Here is a 25,392-nt window from a genome sequence, read left to right as displayed (position 1 = left end):
AAGCTTCCAGGAAAGGTAAGGGAAAGCAAGACCCAAAGTTATGTAAGTAAAAAATTGTTATTTCTGGGCCCACATACTAAGTCATATTCAGGTGAGAACAAAAGGCAAACTTTAGTACTTAAAAAGTTCTCAAACTGTTAAAATATCAAAGCAACTTACTAAAACTAAAATAACAAAAATAGTAGAGCAATGAAGAAAAAGAAAAAAAAAATCACCATAATCCTACATCACCCTTATACAATGAATATTTTCCTAAATTCCACCTTTAAACCAAATATCTGGCAGGAACACAGTTCAGGAGACTTTCAAAAGCAAAAAACGAGGCATGCTTCCTGTTTGCTGGGCAGTGAAATAAGGGGGTTGTTGTCCCTCTTCCCTCTTCTATGGGCTGTGTCTCCCAGTGCAGCCCTCAGACACCCTGCCATTATTACTTCAGTGGAAGGGTTTGTGAAAACTTATCCTCCAGGATCCATCCCAACGGAAGGAAAATCTTAGGTGTGGAGGGCAGTGGCTCCCGGGAATCTTAATTTTTAAGAGGCACCCTCTCCCAACACCCCCAAGGGATTCACTGCACATTTAGGTTCAGAAGCACTGTTCCTGGGAAGAATTATCCTGGGCTTCTTGTCCAAAGCCCTTCTTAGAAGAGGGACTGGAAAGCTGACGTAGGCCAGCAATGCAGATTCTGCTTAAAGGTCAGTGTAGAGAAAGTTGAAGACTTTTGATGCAACAAGTGTTTGGTTTGTAACAACAGTTGTAACTTTATTCTTCTTCTTAAGTTGGGGAGAGAAGTTCCAAACTTCGGTTGCTCAAGCAATTCACCTGTATTTCCCCAAAGCACCTTTTACCCTATGGGCACCTAAGTGATTGCATTTTAGCAATTCTACGATGCATGTTATTTCCCCCAACATTTAACATCTCTGAAGCTGGATTGTGTTTTACAACTTCTGATATGATGTAGTTTAATTGGAAGCATTTCTTCTTAATGATACATAAAATAATGGTGTATCTAATAAGCCAAGAAATGACTAATTTGATGAAATATGGCAGACACTATCAGAATTAAACATCTCAGGGAATGAATGAGGCTGACTGATCCTTATCTACATGAATGCTTCCTTCAACAAAACCCACATGCCAGCTGCAAAAGCCACTGCTCCTATATATTTCCTAGTTCTACTCTGAAATTATGCAAGCAAACTTCTCCCCACACACAGACGCTGGGCAACATGTGAGCTTGCTCCCCAGGGGGGCCCATCTTCCCTGTCAGAAATGTCAAAAAGAATCTAAGTCACCCAGGTGAAGGGCCTCTGGGGGTTGGTGCACAAGCACGTGTGTCACTTACAGCACAGAACCCAAAGGAATGCCTCCATAATTTATTACCTGGTCATTCTCTGCCAAGGAATGCGGCTGGCCAGGGTCCTGGGGCTCATCTGAGACACTCGCATTGTCCATTTTATTTGGTAGGTTCTTCCTACTTGAAATCTCTCCAGCAGCAGAATCTGTCAGAGCATCGAAATCATTCCCATCTGACGCTCCCATGAACTCTGTGAAAGAGTGGTCCTCAAGGATGTTTGTGGTGTGCTCCACAGTCACCTCCCTGGGACAGAACTCCCGCGTGGCGTGGCCATTCTTGCTGGAGCAGGCATCTTGTTCTGAACATGAGCCAGTCCTACAGGACATTTTGGAGTTTTTCTCAGGGATACTTTGGGATGATGGGCTCCCTTTGGCTAAGGCACTGTTTTCCTTGAGTGGCACCATAATGATCTTATCCTTTACCAAACCTTTTTCTAGCTCTGTCAACTCTTTGTTTGAGGGTGGTCTGAGATCATGCCCAAGCGATAGTCCAGAATGCTCACTGGAGTCTGTGTCTTTTGTCGGAAGGGCTAGCTGATCTGAGCTGTCACTAGAGGGGACCACTAGGTCGGACAGAGTGGCATTGGAGGCACTGTGGGAAAAGTAGCCACTGGTAATACTGCTGGTGGTAGGGCTACGGGATACTTCTTTCTCCAAGACCCTTGAGTTCGTCAAATCTACTTTAGAAGAAAAACACTCTCTGTTTTCCAAGCTGGCATTGTAAACACTGAAGTCAGCAAACTCCACTGGTACATAAGGCTGTGAGCCTGCCAGCTTCCTGTTAAGAGCTTCCAGGTCACTGTCCTCCTCCTCCGAGTCCTATAGAAGTGAAGCAGAAGTCAGCCATCAGCTTCTTAGAGCAACTGTACTGTTCAGATAGGTTTTAAATACTTTACTACTACAGGCATTCATGCTTAGTGTTTTTTTTTTTTTTTTTTTCCTTTTCTTTCGAGTTTGGTTAAATCTTGTCACCAGTTATGGACACAGGTACCTTGTTCTCAGAAATTTGTGAACACAAACCCATTATCTCCTAACTTGAAGATTTATTTCTTCTAAGCTCACGCCGTGCTAATTAAAAACTTTTGCTCCCCTGGTTTAAGAAAAAGGTTGGAACAAAGTGCAGCGGACTTGAATTAGTTACTTGTGATTGGTCTTCAGCTGGATGTTGTCCCTTCTCTAATTAAAGGAGAGAGGAAGAGGAACAGCGAGGGAGGAGCTGCTGCTCTACTCGTTCTTACAATCCTCACCTTGGGAAGACAGTGCAGATAAACCGTAAGGTGATTTGTGAAAGATTTCTGAGCTATTTTATGGTAGAGAGGGCAGTAAAATAAGGCCCCAACAGCAAAAGGGCTAAGAACTCCATCTCAACACTATACTAAATACTGGAAGGCTGTAAAACACTAGCATTACCTTTCCAGGGGTTTGGAGAAGCATGGATAGAGGATTTGGCTAGAAGGTGAGGAAGATAAGATTTAAATGGAAATCTCCTTTGTCAAATAGCTTTAGAATTCTGTTTACAAAGTTTGGTAAATATGCAAAAGTGGGTGTTATCAACTCCCCAGTCTCTCTCCCCAGTGAATGATTCTTTTATATTTTGTGGAAAACAATGTAAAACATATGAGTATATTACATTCAAATAAAAACAAATGACATTACTATCTAGTCCTTTCTAATTAACCTTACAAACATTTGGTGACATTGCAAATATTCCTTTCCTCTTTCAAAATATGACTTTCATTCAACATTCATCTAGCACCTTCTATGTGCCAGCCATTGTCCCAAGAACTGGAAATGCCAATGTTGAGCAATAATCTTGGACACTGCCAGGTGGATGGAAATCTCCTGGAACCAAAAATCAACCTTACTATTCAGAGCGACACTTGGAGGGGATGAGAGAGGTGGAAAGGGGCAGAGAGGGAGGGTGGGGAGGAGGAGGAGGAAGACCACACCCCACTGATATAGCAGATGGTAGTTCACAAATCAACATAAATTTCATCCACTGAATTTTACTGTAATATTTTCTTTTACATCTCATTAGATGCTAAATACCTTGAACTAGTTTAATACTCTTCAGCACTTTTTAGTTTTAAAAATAACTTGAATATAAATTATTTAAAAGCATCAGTGGTCTTAATTCCTTGGCTATTAATTAAAGGTGGATATCAAATATCAGTGATAAAGTTCCAGAAATCTGCAAAACATTTTTTGGCAACACTAATCTCTTGCCATCTTATCTTTAGCTGAATTCTAAATTAAGTGGCACTGCTAACCAATGTGTGGAGTAGAGTGTTCTTTCTCCAGGGTTGGGGGAGTGTTTGTAAAGGAACAAAGATTGGGAATAAATTGGATCAGCAGCCTTTGCCAGTATTTTCTAGATTCTTCACTTGACTTGCTTAGATTCAAAACTGAATTGCAACTGTTTGTATCTCCTAAATTTTCTTTTAACTTAAGCAAAGAAACATAACCCCCCAAGCCCAGGTATCTTTACTAGAGAGTTAGTTGTTGTGAGATAAATCAAATTTGGGGCCCTTTTTATGCCTGAAGTTATTTCTTCTGAAGACTGAGGAAAGGCCTGTCATCCTAAAATACATAAAACAAATGATATATTCGATCACAAATCTAACATGTAGAAACAGGTGTACATTTGCCAAACTCACAAAGATAAAAAATTAGTCATAAAGGATTAGAATGACCTTTAGTAAAACTGCAGAGTCTACAAAAACCCCAAGATGTTAAGTTCAAATAGAGATAAGTACATAGTTCTGCACTGGGGGTGGGGCTAGGGTGGGGAGGAGGGCTAAAGCAGCAGGGACAACTAATTCCAGAAAAAAGAAAACGGAGTATGGAGGAAATATTTCTTAACACATAAAACAAGGCTGAAAGTTTATCAAGTTATTGTCTTCAAAAAAAAAAAGAGAGGACTTAATTGTCTTAAACGGTATGTTAAGAGAATTTGGTTACGTAGACTTTTTATTCCAGAAATACTATTTACTAGTATCATTGCAGCTTAAAGATGACTAAATTAAGCACCACCTTCCTACTATGTCTTAAAGGCAAAAAGAATGAAAACTGTTCTTAAAAGTGGATCATGGAATCAAGTTCTCAAGCTTCTCTATAGCTACAGTCTTCATGATTTGATTTTGCAATTTATTTTATGCAACTGAAATTTATATATAGAAAAAATATCTTGATTCTAAGAAGGAATCAAAACCCACATAAAGCAATGACTCTACAAGGAGTTTCACTTGTTAAACTCATTTTCATTCCCACTATAATTGGCTCTGTATTGTTTATCAGGGAGTCGGTCTTGGTCTTCAGAAAGATTGTACCAGCCAAGGACTCCCAGTATTTCTGTCCGTGGTGCTAAGGGATGGCAGACCTTTTAGAAAGTGCAGCAGAGGAGTGACTTAAATTGCACTATCTCTGGGGTTACGGGGGCCAGCCCAATTCTGCTGAGGGACAGAGCCTTTGTTCCGACATCTCATTAACTGTGAGACCTTGGGCAAGTCACTCAACAAGTCTTTATGAAAAATGGGAGAAATAAGCCACATGCTGTGTATACAAGACCTAAGAGAGGGAGAAATGACTTCCTTGCTGCTCTTCTCTCTGTTTCATGACTTAGACTCCAAATGTATATCATTGCCTTTATCTTATTCATACATGACACAAAGTACTTGTCTTAAATAACAAAATATTGCTTTAAAGGACCAAGCATAGCTATGTTCACTACATTTTTTTTTTTTTTTTGGTGAAATTATAGGTTACTTTGGTAAGTAGATAGACTACAAAATAAAAGGAACAATGTCTCAATATTGCTTCTCAAAAATGATTTCAAACTCCCTTGAGGAGACTGAACCATTGATTCAGTCTCTCATTTTTTAAGAGTGGAAAAAGAAAGTGGATTAGGAACAAAGGAAGAAAGCAGTATATATCCACTTATAAGGGGAGAAATAAACTCTTCCTAAGAAGAAACTAGAATCTCAGATCAAGCAAGTGATATCCTTAAAGTCCACCAAAACACCCTGGAAAAGCTGCTATCTGAAATAAAATAAATAGTTCAATAGCTTCAGAGGAGAGCAGAGGCCCATCTCTCAAGTAAGATGTACCACAGAGTCCTGCTCAGTGGACCAGAGGCTTGCTGCTGCTTGAGACTTCCCAGGTCAAGAGAATCTGGTTCCAGTCTACCCCTGCTAGCCAGAAGTCCTGAAGTAGGTTTTATTTTAAAACATTAAAGTATAATATGCATGCATGTAAGCCTAATCAATGGACACAGACAACAGGGGGGTGGGGCATGAACGGGAGGTGGGGAGTAATGGGGGTATAAGGACACATATGTAATACCTTAATCAATAAAGAAATTAAAAAAACAACAACATTAAAGTATAGAAAATAGCTATTAGGCAAACTCTGAATACAGTGGAACTATCTGCTGGGCAGCCCAGAAGGGTCATTCGGTTGCCTTTTAATGTGTTCTACCCAAGTGTACCTGTTGTTAAAATGAGTTTCAGTGTAGTGCCTGTGCGCCATGGGGTTACGGGCCATGTCAACAAACAGATCCAATCAGCCATAGAGCCAAGAAATTTGAGGGTAACAAAGCCACCTGGCCTTTCTAGCCCAAGCTGCAGCCCTTATTAATTAAGCAGGGGGTGGGCAACCCAGTGACTGAGCAGCTCATTGAGATTCAGAGGAGCAGCTGCAGTTGTGCACTCTCCTCTCCCGCAGGAATTGGATGGGGATTTGGGGCTAGACTCGCAGTGGTTCTCAGCCTTCCTAATGCCGTGACCCTTTAATACAGTTCCTCTATTGTGGTGACCCCCAACCATAAAATTATTTTCATTGCTACTTCATAACTGTAATTTTGCTACTGTTATGAATCGTAATGTAAATATCTGTGTTTTCCGATGATCTTAGGCGACCCTGCTGTAGAGCCTAAGACCACCGGAAAACACAGATATTTACATTATGATTCATTAACAGTAGCAAAATTACAGTTATGAAGTAACAACGAAAATAATTTTTATGGCTGGCGGTCACCACAACATGAGGAACTGTATTAAAGGGTCGAGGCATTAGAAAGGTTGAGAGCCACTAGGCTAGAGGGACAGGGACAACACAGCAGCAAAGGCAGCAGAGAAGGACAGAGAGGAGAGGGGGAAATGGTGCCTCTTCTCCTTCCCTCAGTGCACAGGAGGAATGAGAAGGTCATTTCCTAAGATCCCCTAGCACTCGAAGCATGCAGCAGAGCGGCCAACTGCATAGCCCAACTAGTTAGTTTCACACGGTGTGCATTAGCAGCATATTCCAGAACTGTTCACGGGCCTCACATAATGAGCCTCTGGAATGGCTCTCCCGTGGTGCAGATGGGAAGGGAAACTGCCCACACTCTGCCCACAGAGCAGCCCGCACACAAACGTCAACCTCAAGCAGCCCCTCTTGCTCAAGCTGCTTTACTTTTTCAAAGTCTGGGAAAAGCCGCTAGAGAGTGAAAGCCTAGACACAAAATTAGAGAATTCTTTCCAGGTCTGTCAATCCAGTTGTTTTTTGTTTGTTTTTTAAATAGAAGTTTCATTTATAATCCAAAGTACCTGGCATGCAGTGTTTTAAAAAGAATTTCTCAAATTTGTAAGTTGAAAACCAAGTTCTGGGGAATGAGGTTTTACAGGTAGAGTTCCAACCTACCTGTGGTAAAATATAGATAAGCCACCGGGAAGCGAGACTGACACCAAGGGATGTGGAATATGTTTAGAGAGAAAATTTAAAAGGCTATCCGGGACGTAGAGACGACGATGATGAGTGGGATGATAGACTGGAGTATGGCTACAAACTACGGAACAATCTTGGCAATAGCATCAAGCAACATGAAGAAAGCTTGCAAACATACCCACAGCTAGATGCATGATTACTTACTCCAAGTAAGTGCAATTCCTCTAGGTAGATTAACTTCAGAATCTGGCCAATATGTACAGGCACATCAGAAAGATTCAATATTAGTTAAAGTGATCTCTTCGTTACACTTTTTATAAAGTCTAGAATCATGAAAAGTGCCTTTTTCTAAGCAAATTTACACTAAGTAAAAAAATAAATTCAATTAAGTAGAATAAACACTTAGGAAAAAAGCACAGGACACAGCCATGTTCATGCAAAATTTCATCACTGGTGGTTACATTTAAAAAACAACAGCAACAAAACAAAGACCCAATACATGTCTTAATTTTTTTTCAAGTATTTGGATGATTGTGAAAGGGCCTTAAACCCACCACCAGGCAATATGACAGAAACGGTTCCAGAACTTACAATCTTCTTCTCACGTTTGCTATTGTGTTCTACTGGCATGCTGCTGCCATTGCTTCCTGAGGGGACAGTGCAGCCAGGGTTATGTGCCTGAGATGGAGACATGCTCTGCAAAGGTTAAGACACACAGATGCATCACACACAGAAGATGATGACAGCCAAAATACATATTAAGTACGTGCAAGTTAGAAAAGCGATGCAAACACCGTTATTACATGTGAGTAGTGCAGCAAACAATTTCAGAGGTTCGAGTTAAACTACTAATCAAATCTGACAAGACTACACAGATTCTATGGCAAATAGCATAATTGGTTTTATAAAATTAAAATAAAGTCTTTAATATTTTCAAAAACACTCCGGGAACATCTCTTTCTCACTTGAAAGATAAAAAAGACTTTGAAAATCCATGGACACAAAGAAAACAACAGCAATTACAACAAATTAAAAAATGACCCTGTGTGCTTGAGAAAGAGATATTCCAGACTAGGATCCATGAAGTGATCACACAGGTATGTCCACAGGCAGCATCCAACTTGTTAATGCAAACTCTTACTTTCCCATAGGCAACATGATTGATTCTTTTCTATCTTTCATGGTACAGACAAGTTAAGCATTTACCTCCTGGCTTAGAAGAGGTCTTGCTTCAAGAGCTATCCTTTTCTTATGCTCCTCTTTTACAGGCATTAGGGGCTTGAAAAACTTTGGTGGCTGAGGAGAGAATGCTTTAAAAGGGCTGACTGTTAAGGCATGAGGATTCTCTGATGTACAACCTGGGGAAGACAAAATCATAGGCTTACAGGCACAGAGCACTTTAACACCCAGGAAGCAAGGTATAACCTAGTCACAGGAGTATCTGGTATAACAAAGAAATTAATATGCTAATATACGGCTAAGCATTAAAACAGAGGTAGAAAAGAATGGAAATAGAACTACAAAATCAAAAAGAGTCATCAAAGAAATGAGGAACCAGATTTTCTACACTCTTTTCAAGATCCAGCTTAAGCGCCACTTACCAGACCAATTTGGACCCATGCTTATTGTTTCTCTGAATCCTCAGAGTTCTTATTATCTGCACATGCATTTTAGCATTTTATCATTCAATATCTAATTTTCTATGTATCTCATTTCCAAAGTCAGATTTTAAGATCTATAAATGATACCTTCTTGTATCTTTCATTGCATATAGCAAATAGAGGCTCAATAAACAATGAGTGAATACTGTATAAATTTTCTTGCAAGCCCTTTTGCCTCAAGCCTTCTCCATATGACTAAGAAAGGACAATTTTCTTTCTGGCTTTTACTCATTTCTTTCATTTTGGGGTCTCTTTTCCTCCTACATTTTCTCCCCAGCTCTCTGGTACAATGGCACTTAAGTAAAATACAAGGTGTAAGATAATAGAACTGATTTGCACATCCACAGGATGCTGTTCCCATCAGGGCATTGAAAGATGATAATACTTAGGTAATAATGTTGTCACTGGTTAAATTACTTTCTGGTATCATTTTAAAAATTGGTTTAGGAATCAGAGACATGTTCTCCTAAACAATCCTTTGAGTACAAAAACATGACAGAAGTGGATATTTTTTTGGGGAAGAATGAAGTCTAATCATAATGTAATAAGATTTGTGTATATCTCAAAACTGACTTCCAACCCAGGAAATGATGTATGAAAAATGATTTGAAAATCCTAAAGTGTTACACAAAAGGCCTATTATTATTTGAATAATACACTGCATACAAAGCAAAAAGAAATAAAATAAGTGAACATATGTTCCATTCAAGAAAATAGTTTTGGATTATCTAGCAAGCTAGAATTTCAGCTTCCTATCTTATTATTTGCCATCTATAAAATAATCTTACTCCCTACTTTTCCTAAGGAATTATAAAGAAACTAGTGGCCCGGTGCATGAATGTGTGCACATTGAAAGGAAATTAATTAGAAAAAATATTTTAATATCGCTATTCACCCTTTCTCTATAATAGAAGTGTCAACCAAATTCACGATCGACAATGACAGATCAGAACACACGCACGTGATTGGCGCCAGTGAGAGCTTTATACTAGTATGTATTGCTCATGTGCGAGTCAACTTAGCCTTTTATAGATATAGAATAAACTTGCTTAATTATACCTGCTTTCTGATTTAGCTAAACTTTTTCCAGCCCAGTGAAGCACCCTAACTTCTCTTTCAGGTAATTGTCAGCAACACAGCAGTAAATATCAACATGAAGCAGATTATTATTGTAGATCATGCAGGGAGAACAAAGGGTAAAATATTTAACTGCAGCAGACTATATTCTGTGCAGTGACAAAACCTGAAGTCATTCTCAAGGTCCACCATTTCTTACTTCTTTTCAGTCGGGTCAACTTTCTAAGCTTTCTAAATATCCATTTTCCAGCTAATGAAAAGAAAATAGGATTCCACCGAGTCTCCTATCTACCTACTCCAGGACTTCTGTGAGGATCAAATGAGATGAGGCATGGGAAAATGCTTCACAGACATTTGGTTACAGTGTAAAATGTTTCCACCTGGCTCTGAAGCAAGTCGTGTTTCTGGGCTGAAGAAACTCCAAGGAGGCTAGTCGCTAGGGAGAGAAAGCCATTTGTTGCTATGTGACGTCATTACCTGGATGGACACTTAGCATATTAGCCTCTTATATATACAGATAACATAGAAAAAACAATCTCACCACTACCTTCTTTACTCCTTCGAGGTGAATCCCTGGGTAAAGTCCCATAACACGCTACATCTTGGTAACTGGAGCTGTAGTCAGACATGTCTAACTGGTTCTCTGGCCAACCCTACAAGGTAAAATGTGAGTTAAGCTGTAATGAAGTTCCTCTGAAGTGAAAAATGAAGCCTGATTTGAGTTTTTGGTTTTCTTTTCTATTTTTTAATGGGATACTAGTATGTACTTTTCTCTATTTTTATTATAAAATATTTTAAACACATCTTAAAGTCCTAAATATGACCAGTACTGTCATACAAGTACAAGGTGTACTTAGAGTGAATAAATGATAATATTTGATTGCATTTGTTCAAAATTTAATAAAATCATTACAAATAGAGTGACTTACAGGTGCCATTCATCTTCCTCCCTCCCCCAAAGCAGTCACTTTTATGAATTTGGTGTGTATCTAAGGAGGCTGAATCATTTAAAGACCAAACTGAAACACTTTTTAGAGAGAAATGGTTCCATTAATAATTTTTCCTGGGTAGCAGGCACTAGTTGGGACGGCCCCAGGCAAACTAGGTGATATGGTTACTCTACGTATACCTGAGATTTAAGAGTACCAAACTGGCATAAGATACTGGTATCCTAAGGGAGAAAATTCTTCTTGTGTATCATACAAGCTTATTTAATTTACTTCAACTTCTCAGGAGTTGGTTGCCTCTAAGAACTAAATTTTAAACTTGTTGAGGACATAATCTGTGTTTACACTCTGAATCATCCACAGTTCCTAGCTTAGTAATTTACATACAATATGTAATTAAGAAATGTTTGCCGAATAAGATGATGTTGCAAATGCCCTTGATTTTAAATCCCTAATTTTACTCACTTGAAATAATTGTGATTTTGTTATGGTGGATGTAACACCTTAAATCGGTTAGAGTTAGTCTCATAAACACAGATATTCAATTATGTGTGGTATTATCCTGGTATGGAAAGCAGTGTTATATACTAAATAACAATGTAACACTCAGAGTGCACAGCAACAGTTTCATATCAAGTATTTGAACTTGAAAATGGACATATGGAGACAATGATCTGCATTAAGATTAAGGTGGGAAGTCCAGAAATTTTAAAAACACCAAGATATCCTACCTTTCCCAATTTAGAGATTGCTAATAACCTAGCCATGCCCACAGGTACACACCTTATCATCTTCATCAAAGCCAGAAAGGTCTGGTCGACTGGAAGAGACCTATAAAAGATGGTTTTACAAATGTGGCTTATGTATTTTACATAAATTTTATATATATGTGTATAAAGAAATATGATGTTACATGTACAAGTGAAGCCTGTATGACCACCTCCTCTCTTCTTTCTTCCTTCCCTCCCTAGGAGCAATGACTACCCTAAAGTTGGGGTTTATTATTCCCATACAGGTTTTATGTAATATTATACATATGCCTATAAATAATATATAGCATTATTTTGCACATTTTTATAATTCATTAAGTAGTATCTTACTATATATGGTCTTCCTCAATAGTTCAATACTTCATTGTGTTGTATTCTAGATGGACATCCAGGCTGCTTCTAATTGTTTTTATTATAAACTATGATGAAATAAAACTTATTGCTGCTGCCTCCAAGCACCACTCTTTCTACACACTACCAGTACTAACATATGTATTATTTCAGCATCCTTTAGTCCTAAACGCACCCTACGTATCTGAGAATCTCTGAGCATATATTGAGGCTTGAAGTCTCTGCTTGTTGATAAGGTATAGGCACCATCAGCTCTGCTCTTCCATAGGGATTTTAGGATCAGCATATCAAATCCTAAAATAAATTATGTTGGGAATTATAGATCAGTTTAAGAAGATGTGCCAATTTTTTGATATTGTGTACTCACATCAATGAACATAGTCTCTCCATGAGTTGAGGCCTTCTTTATGGTGATAACTGGATTCAGATTTCCTATTTCTTCTCGATTCTGTTTTTTTTTTTTTTGTAGGAAATTTCCACTTTGTTTAAACTTTTACATTTACTGACATATTATTATTCAGGGTTTGCTCTTATGATGTCTAAATCTCTGTTCTCTCTGTAGTTAGTGATAAGCCCCTTTTTATTTCTAATATTACTATCTTCTCTCATAGTTTCTTTTCTGCCTCAATCAATAAAAATACAAGTCAATCCATTTGACCAGTCTTTTTAAAAAACTACCATTTTTCATAGTTTTGTTTCTCTTCTATTTGATATACCTCTGTTTGATATTTATTTCCTTCTTTATTGAATTTATAATTCTGTTCTAATATTATTACCTTCTTTTAAAAATATTATTACCTTCTCTTAAAAAATATTTAAAAAATTTTATCATAAATGTTTCTCTGAGTCTCTTAAAAATAAGTAATTACTCCTCCTCCTTTAAAAACTATAAGTAAAAAATAAAAACCGTAAGTATAATAGCGTTATCACATTTTAAAAAGTTAAGTGATTCCTGAATAGTATCAGATATCCAGTCAGTGTTCAAATGTCTCATAAACATTTCACAGTTAACCCTAAATCTGGATCAAAATAGTTCATACATTGCAATTGGATATATCTTATCTCTTTAATTTATGAGTTTTCCCTTCTGTCTAGGTCATTCTTCCTGTTAAGTTCCCCATAGTTGGGATTTTGCTAATCGAATTCCCATGGTGTCATTTAACATTTTCCTCTAGCCCTTGTAAATATTAATAGTTAGATCTAGAGCCTTGATCAGATTTAGGTTCAATTTGTATGTGTGTGTGGGGGGGAAGGTAGAATACTTCATAGGTGGTTTTTCTTTCCTTTGTAAGACAGATGTTCCCCTCGTTACTTTTCACTCTTCTTTTTAATATAAGAGCTACAAATTTGCTAATAGTAGCTCTCATGCTTTCATGTTCTCTACTGTCTAGTCTTTGTAAGATTCCACTAAAGGCTCCTCATGTTACACAGCTGTGCTCTCAGGTGTGCTTCCCTAGGACAGAGGAGCAGGCGTGGCAGTTTGGGACGCCCACATCAGTGCCGAATGTTCTACTCGCCCCTATAAACCCCGACCTCCGGTCCCCTCCTGTGGGACGTGCCCGCCGCCCGGACCCTGCAGGGTGTGCTCACATTGTGCACATTTGGTGTGCTGAGGCTCCTCCGCAGGTGCCGCGCTTTGGTGGAGAGTGCTTCTTTGACTGTGACTGCCTGTAAATTTGGAAATAATATTAATTTCTCTCCTTTCATGACAAAAGTAACATATGTTTATTGTGGATGACTTAGAAACACAGAACTAAAGATCATGTCAATCCCACACACACTCCCCTATATTTACAAAACTGGAAACTTTGTACCCACTAATTTTTTTGCTTAATCTATCAAAAATATATTTTCATAAATAAAACCAGGAAAATTGCTGAATTAAAGAAATTTATATGTTGTCAAATTTTTTATAGATGAGCAGAGGAAATGTAGAAGAAATACTTCTAACTATATATTTTGTCAAAGTAACTGAACTGTTTTTTTTCTAATGAGACCACTACTCAAGTGTTCCTTCTTGGATATAGAGAGAAGGTGTTCGGTAAATAAATTCATCTTTGTCCATTTGCAATGAAGACTGGTGACTCAACCTCTGGCCCAGTTACTTGCCTGCCGGAGCCGCTCAAGGCTCAAAATGTTCTCCACCTGCAGCACGCCACGCGTGTACTTCTCAATGTACGTTTCTCCATCTGACGTGCCTTCGTTTTCACTCCTTGCTGCCATGAGGGCCAGTGTCTCCCGGTCCTCAATCTCCTCTGTTGCCTAAAGTGATAAGAAGACAATTATAATACTTCCAGATGAACAGTATATTTTTTTTTATCAAGACTGGTGAGAAAATGATTTAAAAGTTTTGAGAATGAACATTTTCCATTACTTATGTTGCGATCTTTTAAAAAAGTGATATATATTTTTACCTTTGGTATATTGGATACTATTTCATAGGTTACACCACAGGAATAAAATATATTTTTCAATGACATTCTCCTCTTCAAACTCTGGGTGAAACTCTGGTAGAAAAGGAAAACTGAATTAAGTGATCTGAAAATATAAGTTATTTAGTTTTGTACAAATTGTAAAAGCATTACCAATCACTGTTTTTGATACACCCACAATACTCAAAATAGAGCAACAACAACAGAAAAGAAAAAGAAAAAAACAGAAAAATAATCTCTGTGTCCGCCCATGAGGCACAATGATGTTCCGCTATTATTTGGGCAGAGTATAGAATTTGCAGCCTACTCAGGGTTTTTATGGTGGTTGCTTCTCTCTCTCCCATTTGCTGCCTTTCTTCTGATCATGCCAGGGTTGAATCAGTCTATCGTGGCATCATCAGAAGAAAACTGGGCAGGATCAGTTTTGTGGACAGTGCCTCTGAGATGAGACCTGGGGAGGCATTCGGATAGGGATTTATTTGGGCCTGCATTTTGTCCTGCTTTTGTCACTAATCCTCTTGGACCCAGCACTTAACCCTTTAAAACAGTAAAATCTCATAGCTTCATTGCCTGCTAAGATTATGGGTCTCAAATGGACCAAGGTGGAAAGTCCTTGTGGATGACATTAACTTTGCTATCCTCAGACCCCACTATTTTGGATAAATGAGAATCAGACTGTAACTTGGCCAGTATGGTAACAATCTGCACACCCACTGTGTTAACATCACAAACACTACTTTGTGATAGAAGGGAAAACTTCGAGCTCATCTATGCAACTGCAGAATCAGGGCCTGTACTACCTGTTTGTTGTAAATATTGGCTGCAATCCGTTTTCGTAACACTAACTCCATGGCAGCCGGGTGGCTGAGCTGGACTGTGGTCTTCACTATCAGGTAAATCCTTTCATTCTGGGGAGTGACCCTATTCAAGTGAATAGAATCATGCACCGAGGAGTCCCAAGAGGCTATGGCTGAAACCTAGAAAAGGGAGAAGGATGGAGAGATGGAAACAAGACACAAGTCAGGTGTATCACCCATTAGAGAAAGAAAACAAGTGCAACTCAACTGAATAATATTGTCCTCAACCACAAGTTCCATTTTTTAAAAAAAGTTCCCAGTTCTCCACCCCTAAGCAGAACATAGTAGTTTAATGGGAAGACAGGCTCACAGGCACATGAAGCCCTTAAGGAGAACTTTAGGGATCAATTACCTCCTCATCACTGTGCTTTATGATGGGCAGGTAGAAAAACTGGCTGCCATGCTCCTTGGGCAGGATGGAGTTCACACCCGAGGCATGGGGGCCCACAAGCTGTTCATTGGCACTGAGGTCATCCGCTAACCAAGACCAGGGCACAGAAACAAAAGTGGGGGGAAAGTCAGTTTTTAATTAAGACCAAATAGATCAAATTTACATGTAACATGTTCAATTTTCCTTTCATTCCTTATCCTGAAGTTGATATAGACTCCAATACTCCTTCACTATCACTTTTATTCTTTACAGAATCAACTATGGGGCCAAAAAGTTGCCTTTGTGAGTCTCCTACCAAATGAACTGAGTATATTCTATATGTAGTCCAAGGAGCAAATATTTTTATTACATATACACAACTTAAAATTTTGATGGTTTCTGATACCAATTCCTCCTGTAACCTAGTGTTAGGTTTGTTGTCCTACTTATATAACTTACACTAAATTAGATTTTGAGAAGTTCAATTATCAATTTAGAATCAAAGTCCTGAGCACTTTGGAGAAATCTGATAATTTTACAATGTTGTACCAAAGCGGAATTCACCCTTCACAAACCTCTGTAAGTGGCCATCCAGTTTCTGCTTGTACATCTCCAATAATGGGGAGCTCACCACTTCATGAGGTACAGTCTACTTCTAGGCTTTTAAAAAATTCTTCATATCAAGAGCCAAAGCCAATCTCCTCATGTCTGCCATCTATCCATTATTGGACTTCCCTCCAGAAGAGAGGTTTTGAGGTTGTGTGCTGAGGATCTCAATAACCTTGCAGAAGGGCCTGCCAGAGTCTGTCTATCCCCAAACTCAGCAACTCTGCTTTTGTTTTCTATAACTGGGGTTCCATTTAAGACTTCATTGTGAAAATGGATTTTACTACTAAAACATATTAAAAACCACTGTTCTAGAGTCACCCAGGTTTGATTTAATTGCTACCAGTAAAGGACAATCCTAACGTAGGGCGACTGTTATGTTCTGGTACCAACACCACTGTGGTGGGAGCAAAGGACACTAGTCAGAAATGCAGATGCCTACTCCCTTGCAAAGCCTAGAGATTCAGAGTCTCTGAGGGTAATTTCCATGTCTGTTAACATTTCAGAGCAATAACTGCAGAAGTGTTTCTATATGAAGTTCTCAATTTCTCTTTAAAGATTAAATATATACACCTCTCTTCTAGTGCTCTTACATGTCATGGCCATATACATTTAGTTGGACTAACAGTATCACCTAGATATGGCATATGAGTAATTAGAAAAGTGATTCAATAAGGATCAAAATCATGTGGGTCTGAAGAGATTACAAACCTTAATTAAATGTGATAACCCCTAGAGGCCTAGACAGTTAGGGGTCTACTTACCGTTCAAATCAAGGAAGAGAACTGGTATGTGGGTTTCCATTCCAGGTGGAGGGATCCTAAATTTAATAACAAAATTTAATCACAACCAAATATGTGTCTTACATCTTGATAGGTAATCAGACAGCACAGAGGCACGGAAGCAGAGGAGAACCATGCTCTTGGAGATACAGGTTCCATTAATGAAATATGTTCACATTCTTGACATTCCTATTAATACAAACCATGGGAATTATGTGACTTATATAAACAATTACCAGTTGTGTATATGAATTACATGTAATTAACTGAGACAAAGATTTTTTGAAGCCTTTCTAAAAATAATTCTAGTGATGGGGGAAAAGAGACGGGGATGTTATTACAGTGGGAATAGGGGAGAGGATCAAAGACCAGAGGAAGTATACAAAAGAGACAATATTCAAAAGCTCAAAGAAGGAGAGAATGAAAGATGGAGGAAAGGGGGTAGAGTTGTGTGCAGGAAAGACCAAAGACCAAAGCGTTTCATAAAAAACTTGCCCATCTGCATCGGAGTCAGCTTTGGGGGGGTGTGGTGGGGGAGGCGCTCTTAAAATGAAAGTCCTGGGGGCATCCTTTTTCTTCCAAATCAGAATAATTAGGAAGGGGACCAGGACTCTACATTTTACAAATGAGGTAAAAGTCTAAAGAGGACCTCAAAGAGCAGAACACAATGGGACTGGGCTGGCTGTTTATCACAAGTGGTTGCCACACACTGCGTGTGACCTATAGGATTCCAGCAGAGAGGAAAATGTGCAAGGAGAAACATCAGGTTAAAAATTCTGTGCTTGCAGGGGAGAAACCAAGATGGCGGCATAGGTAAACACCTAAACTGCTGCCTCGCACAACAATTTCAAAACTACAACTAAAAGACAAAACGGACACCATCCAGAACCACAGGAAAGCTGGATGAGTGGAAATACTACAACTAGAAGGAAAGAGGAAAGCACATTGAGACTCAGAGGAGCTGCAAAAGGCTGAGATACGGAGATGCGCGCGCGGAAAAGATGGGTGGCTGAATGCACGGGCGGCTGAGTGTGCGGTTGGCTTTCTAAAGCGGGAGGGAGACTGAAAATCCCGACTGTGCTGAACTCCAGTCCTGGGCAAAACTCTGGGAAACCAGATTCATTTGGGGGGAATATGGACTGTCAGGAAAAGAGAAAGCACACTGAGACTCGGGAGCTGTGGACGGCAGAGGTTCGGAGGCGCGTGCGCGCAGAGAGGACTGACTGCTGAATACATGGGCGGCTGAGTGCGCGGCTGGCTTTCTAAAGCGGGAGGGAGATGGAAGCTCCTGACTGCACTGAACTCCAGTTCTGGGCAAGTTTCTGAAAACCCAGACTCATTCGGGGAGAAACTGGACTGTCTGGCAGCAGGCGAAACTCGAGGGTGGCTTTCTCTCAGAGGTGCTTGCAGCGATTACCGAGGGACACTGAGCCCCAGGTGCCTCATAGCGCAGGGCTGACAGGAAGCCAAGGCTGTCCGCTCCGCCCTGAAACTCCGCCCCATCCAAGCTGAACACAGAGGCTTTTGCAATTTTGCAAGTCTTGTCCCATAAGGGTGTCTCCAGCACAGAAGTTCGCCTGGCCTAGACACAGCTGATCCTCACAGCCAATTGGCCTGGAGGTGAATTCCTCCCAGTGATACCAACAACAATCAAGACTTAACTACAACAAAGCTGAGCACACAGTCCACAAAGGGGTGCACCAAGAGTGTCCACCTCAGGTAACTGGGGAGGCTGAGCCACTGGGCCCTATAGGACACCTACAACACAAAGCTACTTCACCAACTCAGGGAAGCAGCGAAAATGTGGAGACAAAGAAACAGATCACAAATGAAAGAAATGGAGGAAAGCAAACGACTGGATATAGAGTTCAAAACCACGGTTATAAGGTTTTTTAAGAATTTCCTAGAAAAGGCCGATAAATTTAGCGAGACCCTCGAGGATATGAAAAAGGACCAACTAGAAATTAAACACACACTGACTGAAATAAAAAATATTATACAGAGACCCAACAGCAGACTAGAGGAACACAAGAATCAAGTCAAAGATTTGAAATACAAAAAAGCAAAAAACACTCAACTGGAAAAGCAAAAAGAAAAAAGTATCCAAAAATTTGAAGATAGTGTAAGGAGCCTCTGGGACAACCTCAAGCGTACCAATATCCGAATTATGGGGGTGCCAGAAGAAGAGAGTGAGCAAGATACTGAAAACCTATTTGAAGAAATAATGACCGAAAACTTCCCCTTCCTGGTGAAAGAAATAGACTTACAAGTCCAGAAAGCGCAGAGAACCCCAAACAAAAGGAATCCAAAGAGGACCACACCAAGACACATCATAATTAAAATGCCAAGAGCAAAAGACAAAGAGAGACTATTGAAAGCAGCAAGAGAAAAACAGTTAATTACCTACAAGGGAGCACCCATACGATTGTCAGCTGATTTCTCAACAGAAACTATGCAGGCCAGACGGGAGTGGCAAGAAATATTCAAAGTGATGAATAGCAAGAACCTACGACAGGGGTGGGCAAACTTTTTGACTCGAGGGCCACAATGGGTTCTTAAACTGGACCGGAGGGCCGGAACAAAAGCATGGATGGAGTGTTTGTGTAAACTAATATAAATTCAAAGTAAAGGAGCAGAGGGGAGAGCAAGAGAACCGGATAGAACAGCTGGATCCGGCCTGCGGGCCGTAGTTTGCCCAAGGCTGACCTACAACCAAGATTACTCTACCCAGTAAAGCTATCATTCAGAATTGAAGGTCAGATAAAGAGCTTCACAGACAAGAAAAAGCTAAAGGAATTCATCACCACCAAACCAGCATTATATGAAATGCTGAAAGGTATTCTTTAAGAAGAGGCAGAAGAAGAAAAAGGTAAAGATAAAAATTATGAACAACAAATACATGCCTATCAACAAATGAATCTAAAAATCCAGTGAATAAAAAAATCTGATGAACAGAATAAACTGGTGAATATAATAGAATCAGGGGCATAGAAAGGGAGTGGACTGACAATTCTTGAGGGGAAAGGGGTGTGGGGGGTGGGGGAAGAGACTGGACAAAAAGCATAAACCTATGGATGAGGACAGCAGGGGGGAGGTAAGGGCAGAGGGTGGGGTGGGAACCGGGTGGAGGGGAGCTATGGAGGGAAAAAAGAGGAACAATTGTAATAATCTAAACAATAAAGATTTATTAAATTAAAAAAAAAATTCTGTGCTTGCAAACTCAGATTTTCTAGTTATATAATCCCATGGAACCAATTACACTTCCATTCATCATTACAGACACAAGTAACATCCCTAATGTTTCTGTGCCTATCCAAAAGAGATGATCTGGGCATGTGTTCAAAAGAAATCTGATTTCTCCTAAACGCCTAGGATATATTCTTAAGAATAAGAATGAGAATAAGCAGCAGTAGCAGTTACCCTTTAATGAACAGGCCCTATAAACAAGGTATTTTGTATATATTATCTCTAATCTTCACAACAGTATCATAAAGGTAGCCAAATTAAGGAATAAAATGAAGCCTCAGAGAAGGTAAGTGAACAACACTTAAGAGCTATAGCTGGAAACCACATCCAGATCTAATGGACTGCAGAGTTGAGGATATCACCCTATTTCTTATGAGCATGAGGACTGACATATCAATAGATTAATTGATTGTAGTTTAGATATATCTTCTGCCCTCTTTGACTACACCCTGGAAACACCCTTCTTTTGAGCCAAAATAAGAGAATTTCTGGAGATCAGGAAACCACGTCCAAGTTGCTTATGCAGAGGAACTGAGGAGTGTGGTATTAGATTCCCGGCCAGGTAATAAATGCTCTCTGGCTTCCTGTGAGAGGAAGTGGTCTGCGGTCGGGAGGAAAAATGGGAAGGCAGCACTGGAGATGGGTGCCCCTTCCCTGGGCAGCTCATGCTATTTAACATTTCCTGTGATAATCTGGGAAAGTCACTTGCGTGACTCTTGCCACAGGCCCTCTGAACCATCCTGTCAGACCTGTACAGAAGGAAGGGTGGACTTACCAGTCGGCAGGTGCCCCGGGGATCCCACTGCCTGGGGCTGGTACCAACACGGCATTCCTTTCTTCAGTCAGCCCTACCCACTGCTCCACAAGCCGGGCTTCCCGCTCCACCTCGTCTTCGGTTTTCTCTGTGGGGCAGAATGAGGGAATGAGTACCAAGAACGGAAAATGTACAATTTCTACATTTAAAATGGATGAGTACTTGGTGATATCCATACATGGCTTGAAATCTGCTACATTACAAAGGATTTGGGGCTTTGAAGTTCAAGCCTGAGCACCCAGTTGGGTTTGGAGAGGCTAGGACACTAGCTAATGAACCACAAACCAGGAGAGTAGAAGGAGCATTGAAACAGGGATTAAAAGACTTGGGTTATTTTACTGGTTCTGTAAAATGTGGGGAAGTGATTCAATAGATGAGTCTAGTTTCCTACTCTGTCAAAAAGGTATAATCAAGTCATATCTACTTCATGCACTTGTTGGAATGATCAAATGAAATGATGGATGTGACATTGCTTTATAAAAACTATACACCATTTTATATAGAGAATTAAAGAATACCATATGCCGCACCCTGCAAAACTAACTTTATTTTCCTTCATGCTCATTATGAAGAGTTTTATTTGACATACTTTGAAATCCTCTTACCTATGATACAACTCTGGAGCTACCTGGACATAGTGAGCTTCATAGGTGGAGCACATGCACAAAGGACGCTAAGAACGTTGAGCCAAGATGTTGTGTTGGGGAGAATTTTGGCTAACTTCTTCATGAAGTGGATTAACACCTGTGATGTGTCCTTTGGTGCCGAATCATCCGCAATGAGTAAATCATAAAGTGAGGATGCGAGACTATGGGTTTCAAGAGCATATTTCTACTCTGGAATCCAGGAGGCAGTTGCCAGCATAAGTGGATTGCATCCTTGGAGCTCGGGCAGTGGCTGGAGCTGCAGTCAGCTTTGGCTGAGTGCATGGCTACCTCCCAACAGCAGCTGGGGCTGACCTGCCAAAGGCTGTGCTTTTAGAAGTGACCCTTTGGCTGCTGTCAGTTCCATGTTCTGAGGCTGAAATAGCTCATTACTGAGATATGGTATTGATCATATTTGCATTCATCAAAACGTAATTTCAGTTTAACATTTAATATCACAGTTAACTCAGAGTTTTATAAAAATGTATTGATTTCAAACTTGGAGCCTTCTTAAGCTAACACTGTACAATATGATACAAAAATATCTATAATTGTTATAAAGTTAAAAACTAAGATACCATTATCCAACGAAGAGAAGAAAGCAACCCACTGCAACTGTCTAGAAGTGAAAAAGCTACTCTCGGGAAAGTTTAATCTCACATACCTTTTTTATTGCTGATTTTTTTAATCTGTTCATCTAAGTATTCTCGCCGCTTAATGAGTGCATCAGACCACCTCTCTCTTACACAATTTAAGTCTTCTTCCTGACATGAGGGAAGGAAAGCATTTTTCTGTAAAGTGCATAAACAACTAGTATTTCTTTTTTTAAAAAAAGATGTTCCATTGATTAGAAACATTTCACTAGGAAAGGCCATTGAACATTGCAAGTTCAGTGTGATTAATATGCAAGAAAGCAAAGAGGCCTCACAAACACTGCATGCTGATCGAGAATCCCGTTACTCAGAAATCAGAGCCCACGTATTTCCAAAAGGATAATTGTACCTAAAAGCAAGAGAGACTCAAACTACACCAGCTGTTGGATGATTCCCACATGGTGTGTGTGTGCTTGTGTGTGCTTAAGCTGTAGCTATTCATCTGAAAGATTTGCAATTCTCAGCTGAAGGACACCATGAACAGAGTCCAAACCATGTAACAGCAAATGGAATGGAAAATGACAGCTATTTTCATAGTTCACAGTTTAATGCCCTGATGACCTCTATTTTCTGAAACGCAAAGGATAGATCAGCAGAGAACCTTCCAAATTTGCCCCTACCATGAGGTAATAAAAATCTCCCATGCAAAAACCCAACATGCAGTCAGCCATGCTCTCAGAACTCCCAGAAGCAAGCCAATGGACTTCACGTGGTTACGTGGCAGGAAGCGCAGACAGCCGCAGGAGTGAGTTATTGGTGTTGCTGAGATCCAAGGGGATGTTTCTCTTATAGTGTATTTTTGCTTGCTTGTTTCCTTTCTTAGTAAAATTATGATGAGGGAAAGAACCCATAATTCTATTCAAAATGTGCTAATTTGCTTAATTCTGATCTAACCCTTAAGACATTACATACAGAGCAGACACCTGCAGACTTCTGAGGCTCTACCTACAATGCACACACATGTTAAGCACAGGAAGGCACACCAGGAAAACATGCTTTTGAAGTTTATGTGGAGAATTAGAAGAGAGACTAGGAATCAAACCCCAAATAGTCCATCCTAGTTTGCTGCCTTGACCACTGATATTATTGCTCATTCCGTGATAGCAGGTCAGTCAGAGGTGACTGGGTAAAACCTCACATTTGCACATATTAAAAAGTTGAAATTTAAATTCTCCAGGTTATAGGTAACTAACCTTGGCCTTAATGAGAGAAGAAAACTGGCTAAACAAAACAAAACTGTGTGCATAAAATGTCTTCAATTTTCTTATCCAACAAAAATCTCTTAAGTAAAATGGCATATTAGAACAATACTACTCTCTTGGATGTAAGGAGCTAAGTGTGGTTTCTCGTAGGAAAGACAAGAATCTACTTACAGAACATGGATAGATAACTGCACAAATTTTAACGTCACCAATTTAATACAGCAATCATGGTCTTGCTTAGAAAAGCTTTATAAGCTAGTAATTTGAGATGGCATAGCAAAATAGCAGTATTTGGTTATAAATTTTAAGCTGACAGAGAAATCTATATAGAGGCAGTATTATATCCCTGATTACATTTAAAGCAAATCAAAAGCAAGTGAAAACTGCATTTTCTTGCTCTATGCTCCTCCATCCTCCGCCCTGCTCTCTGCTTTGCGGGTGCTGGCAATTAGCAGCAGCTGTGCCCCATGCCACAGGATTGACGGCAGCAATACCTGATAACTATCCATATCATCACCATCCTCATCATCTTTCTGGCAGGAAAAAAAAAATAAACACAAAGGACATGCGTTTTGTTTCTCAAACAGCACACTTAAATAATTCTTTAAGCTTAACACACACATTACAATGGACAGCACACACATCAGCATCATAAAACATTTAATTGAAACGCAAAAAGATTTAGTAGATTTAATTAACTTGTCTATAATTACTTAAGAAATTTAAGTTTAAAAAAAATAAAGAAAGGAGCCCTGCTGGTGTGGCTCAGTGGTTGAGTGTTGACCCATGAACCAAGAAGTCACTGGTTCGATTCCCAGTTAGGGCATATGCCTGGGGTTGCGGGCTCCATCCCAGCAAGGGGCAAGCAGGATGTTTCTCTCTTATTGATGTTTCTATCTCTCTATCCCTATTCCTTCCTCTCTCTCTAAAAATAATTTAAAAAAACATTAAAAAATAACAAAGAAAGGAATCATTTAAAAACAAGAACTCTCTTACATGGGACTACCTGCCTTACTGCATTGTTATGCAAATAGTTGCTGTGTATTTGTGGGTGAGTTATTTGAGATTTAAGTAGGTTTAGAAACACAGAATGACAGAGAAAGGACTTTAGAGATTCCATTGCTTGACCTTTGAGTTTTAGCAATGAGGCAACTAAGGCCCAGAGGATGAAGTGATTTAATCCAAAAATTACACACATAATGGCAGGGGCAGGCCTGTAGTCTCCCACCTCACCACACCACTCTCACTGATGAAATCATCACAGTGAAAGCTCACTGGGGAACCTAAATCTATCTACATTCAGGGCTCTGCACTAGACCACTGCAGTAAAAGTAAAGGCCACTATTTTAAATATACGGATCTATCATTATTCACTATTGTGTATATCACCATCCATACCAAACAGCTGAGAAAAATCAGAACTGTATTGAACCCACAGGAACTGTTTACAATAACATAAAATGACAATTTTGGCAAAAACATTTGGCAAATAAAATCACAATGTTGAAAATAAAAAGAGTTTTAGTTGAGACAATTTTCCTTAAAAATAAGAATGAAATTCCCATTTGTAGAGAATATTCATCCATATGGAGGCAGGTTCTATTCAAAATGAATGCTGGGTCATGTAACAACTTTCATTTTTTTTCTATGGTTACTGGAAGGTTAGTATTCAAATAGTGGTCTAGTCATAAAAAAGACAAATTGTTTTTTTTCAAGTTTAAAAACATAATTACATTATCCTCATACCTAAGTATATTTCAAAATATACTGCTACTTAAAAGTGCTTTAAAAATACAGTTCAGATTATTCTCTGTCCAGACTTAAAAATACACTTTGTTTTAATTTGGCAACCACCATTATCATTTGTGTAAGTAATTCATTAAATGCAAGCCAAATACTGAAATAAGTTTTTTTGAATTAATTC

The 25,392-nt window shown here is 39.4% G+C and overlaps 1 protein-coding gene across 5 annotated transcripts in view; it reads right to left on the bottom strand.

Moving 5' to 3' along the window:
• KIF13A (kinesin family member 13A) overlaps positions 1 to 25,392 on the bottom strand; it is a 217,167-nt gene that overhangs the window by 2,933 nt on the left and 188,842 nt on the right. For 2 of the 5 annotated variants that reach the window (XM_080658276.1, XM_080658277.1), the window contains 14 exons: positions 23,963 to 24,001; positions 22,278 to 22,377; positions 20,931 to 21,057; positions 16,892 to 16,947; positions 15,504 to 15,628; positions 15,095 to 15,271; positions 14,277 to 14,369; positions 13,968 to 14,124; positions 13,453 to 13,526; positions 11,525 to 11,572; positions 10,342 to 10,447; positions 8,263 to 8,414; positions 7,648 to 7,752; positions 1,381 to 2,172 (listed from right to left, as the gene is read on the bottom strand). In XM_080658276.1, coding sequence (XP_080514402.1) covers positions 1,381 to 2,172; positions 7,648 to 7,752; positions 8,263 to 8,414; positions 10,342 to 10,447; positions 11,525 to 11,572; positions 13,453 to 13,526; positions 13,968 to 14,124; positions 14,277 to 14,369; positions 15,095 to 15,271; positions 15,504 to 15,628; positions 16,892 to 16,947; positions 20,931 to 21,057; positions 22,278 to 22,377; positions 23,963 to 24,001 — 2,151 coding nt within the window. The remainder of the gene's footprint in view (positions 1 to 1,380; positions 2,173 to 7,647; positions 7,753 to 8,262; positions 8,415 to 10,341; positions 10,448 to 11,524; positions 11,573 to 13,452; positions 13,527 to 13,967; positions 14,125 to 14,276; positions 14,370 to 15,094; positions 15,272 to 15,503; positions 15,629 to 16,891; positions 16,948 to 20,930; positions 21,058 to 22,277; positions 22,378 to 23,962; positions 24,002 to 25,392) is intronic. The other 3 variants (XM_080658279.1, XM_080658278.1, XM_080658280.1) reach the window with 3 other exon arrangements.

Source organism: Plecotus auritus (genome assembly GCF_963455305.1).
Source record: "Plecotus auritus genome assembly, chromosome: 2".
Taxonomy (NCBI): Eukaryota; Metazoa; Chordata; class Mammalia; order Chiroptera; family Vespertilionidae; genus Plecotus; species Plecotus auritus.
Note: the sequence above shows the minus strand (reverse complement) of the source record. Positions and strands in the feature narration are given on the sequence as shown.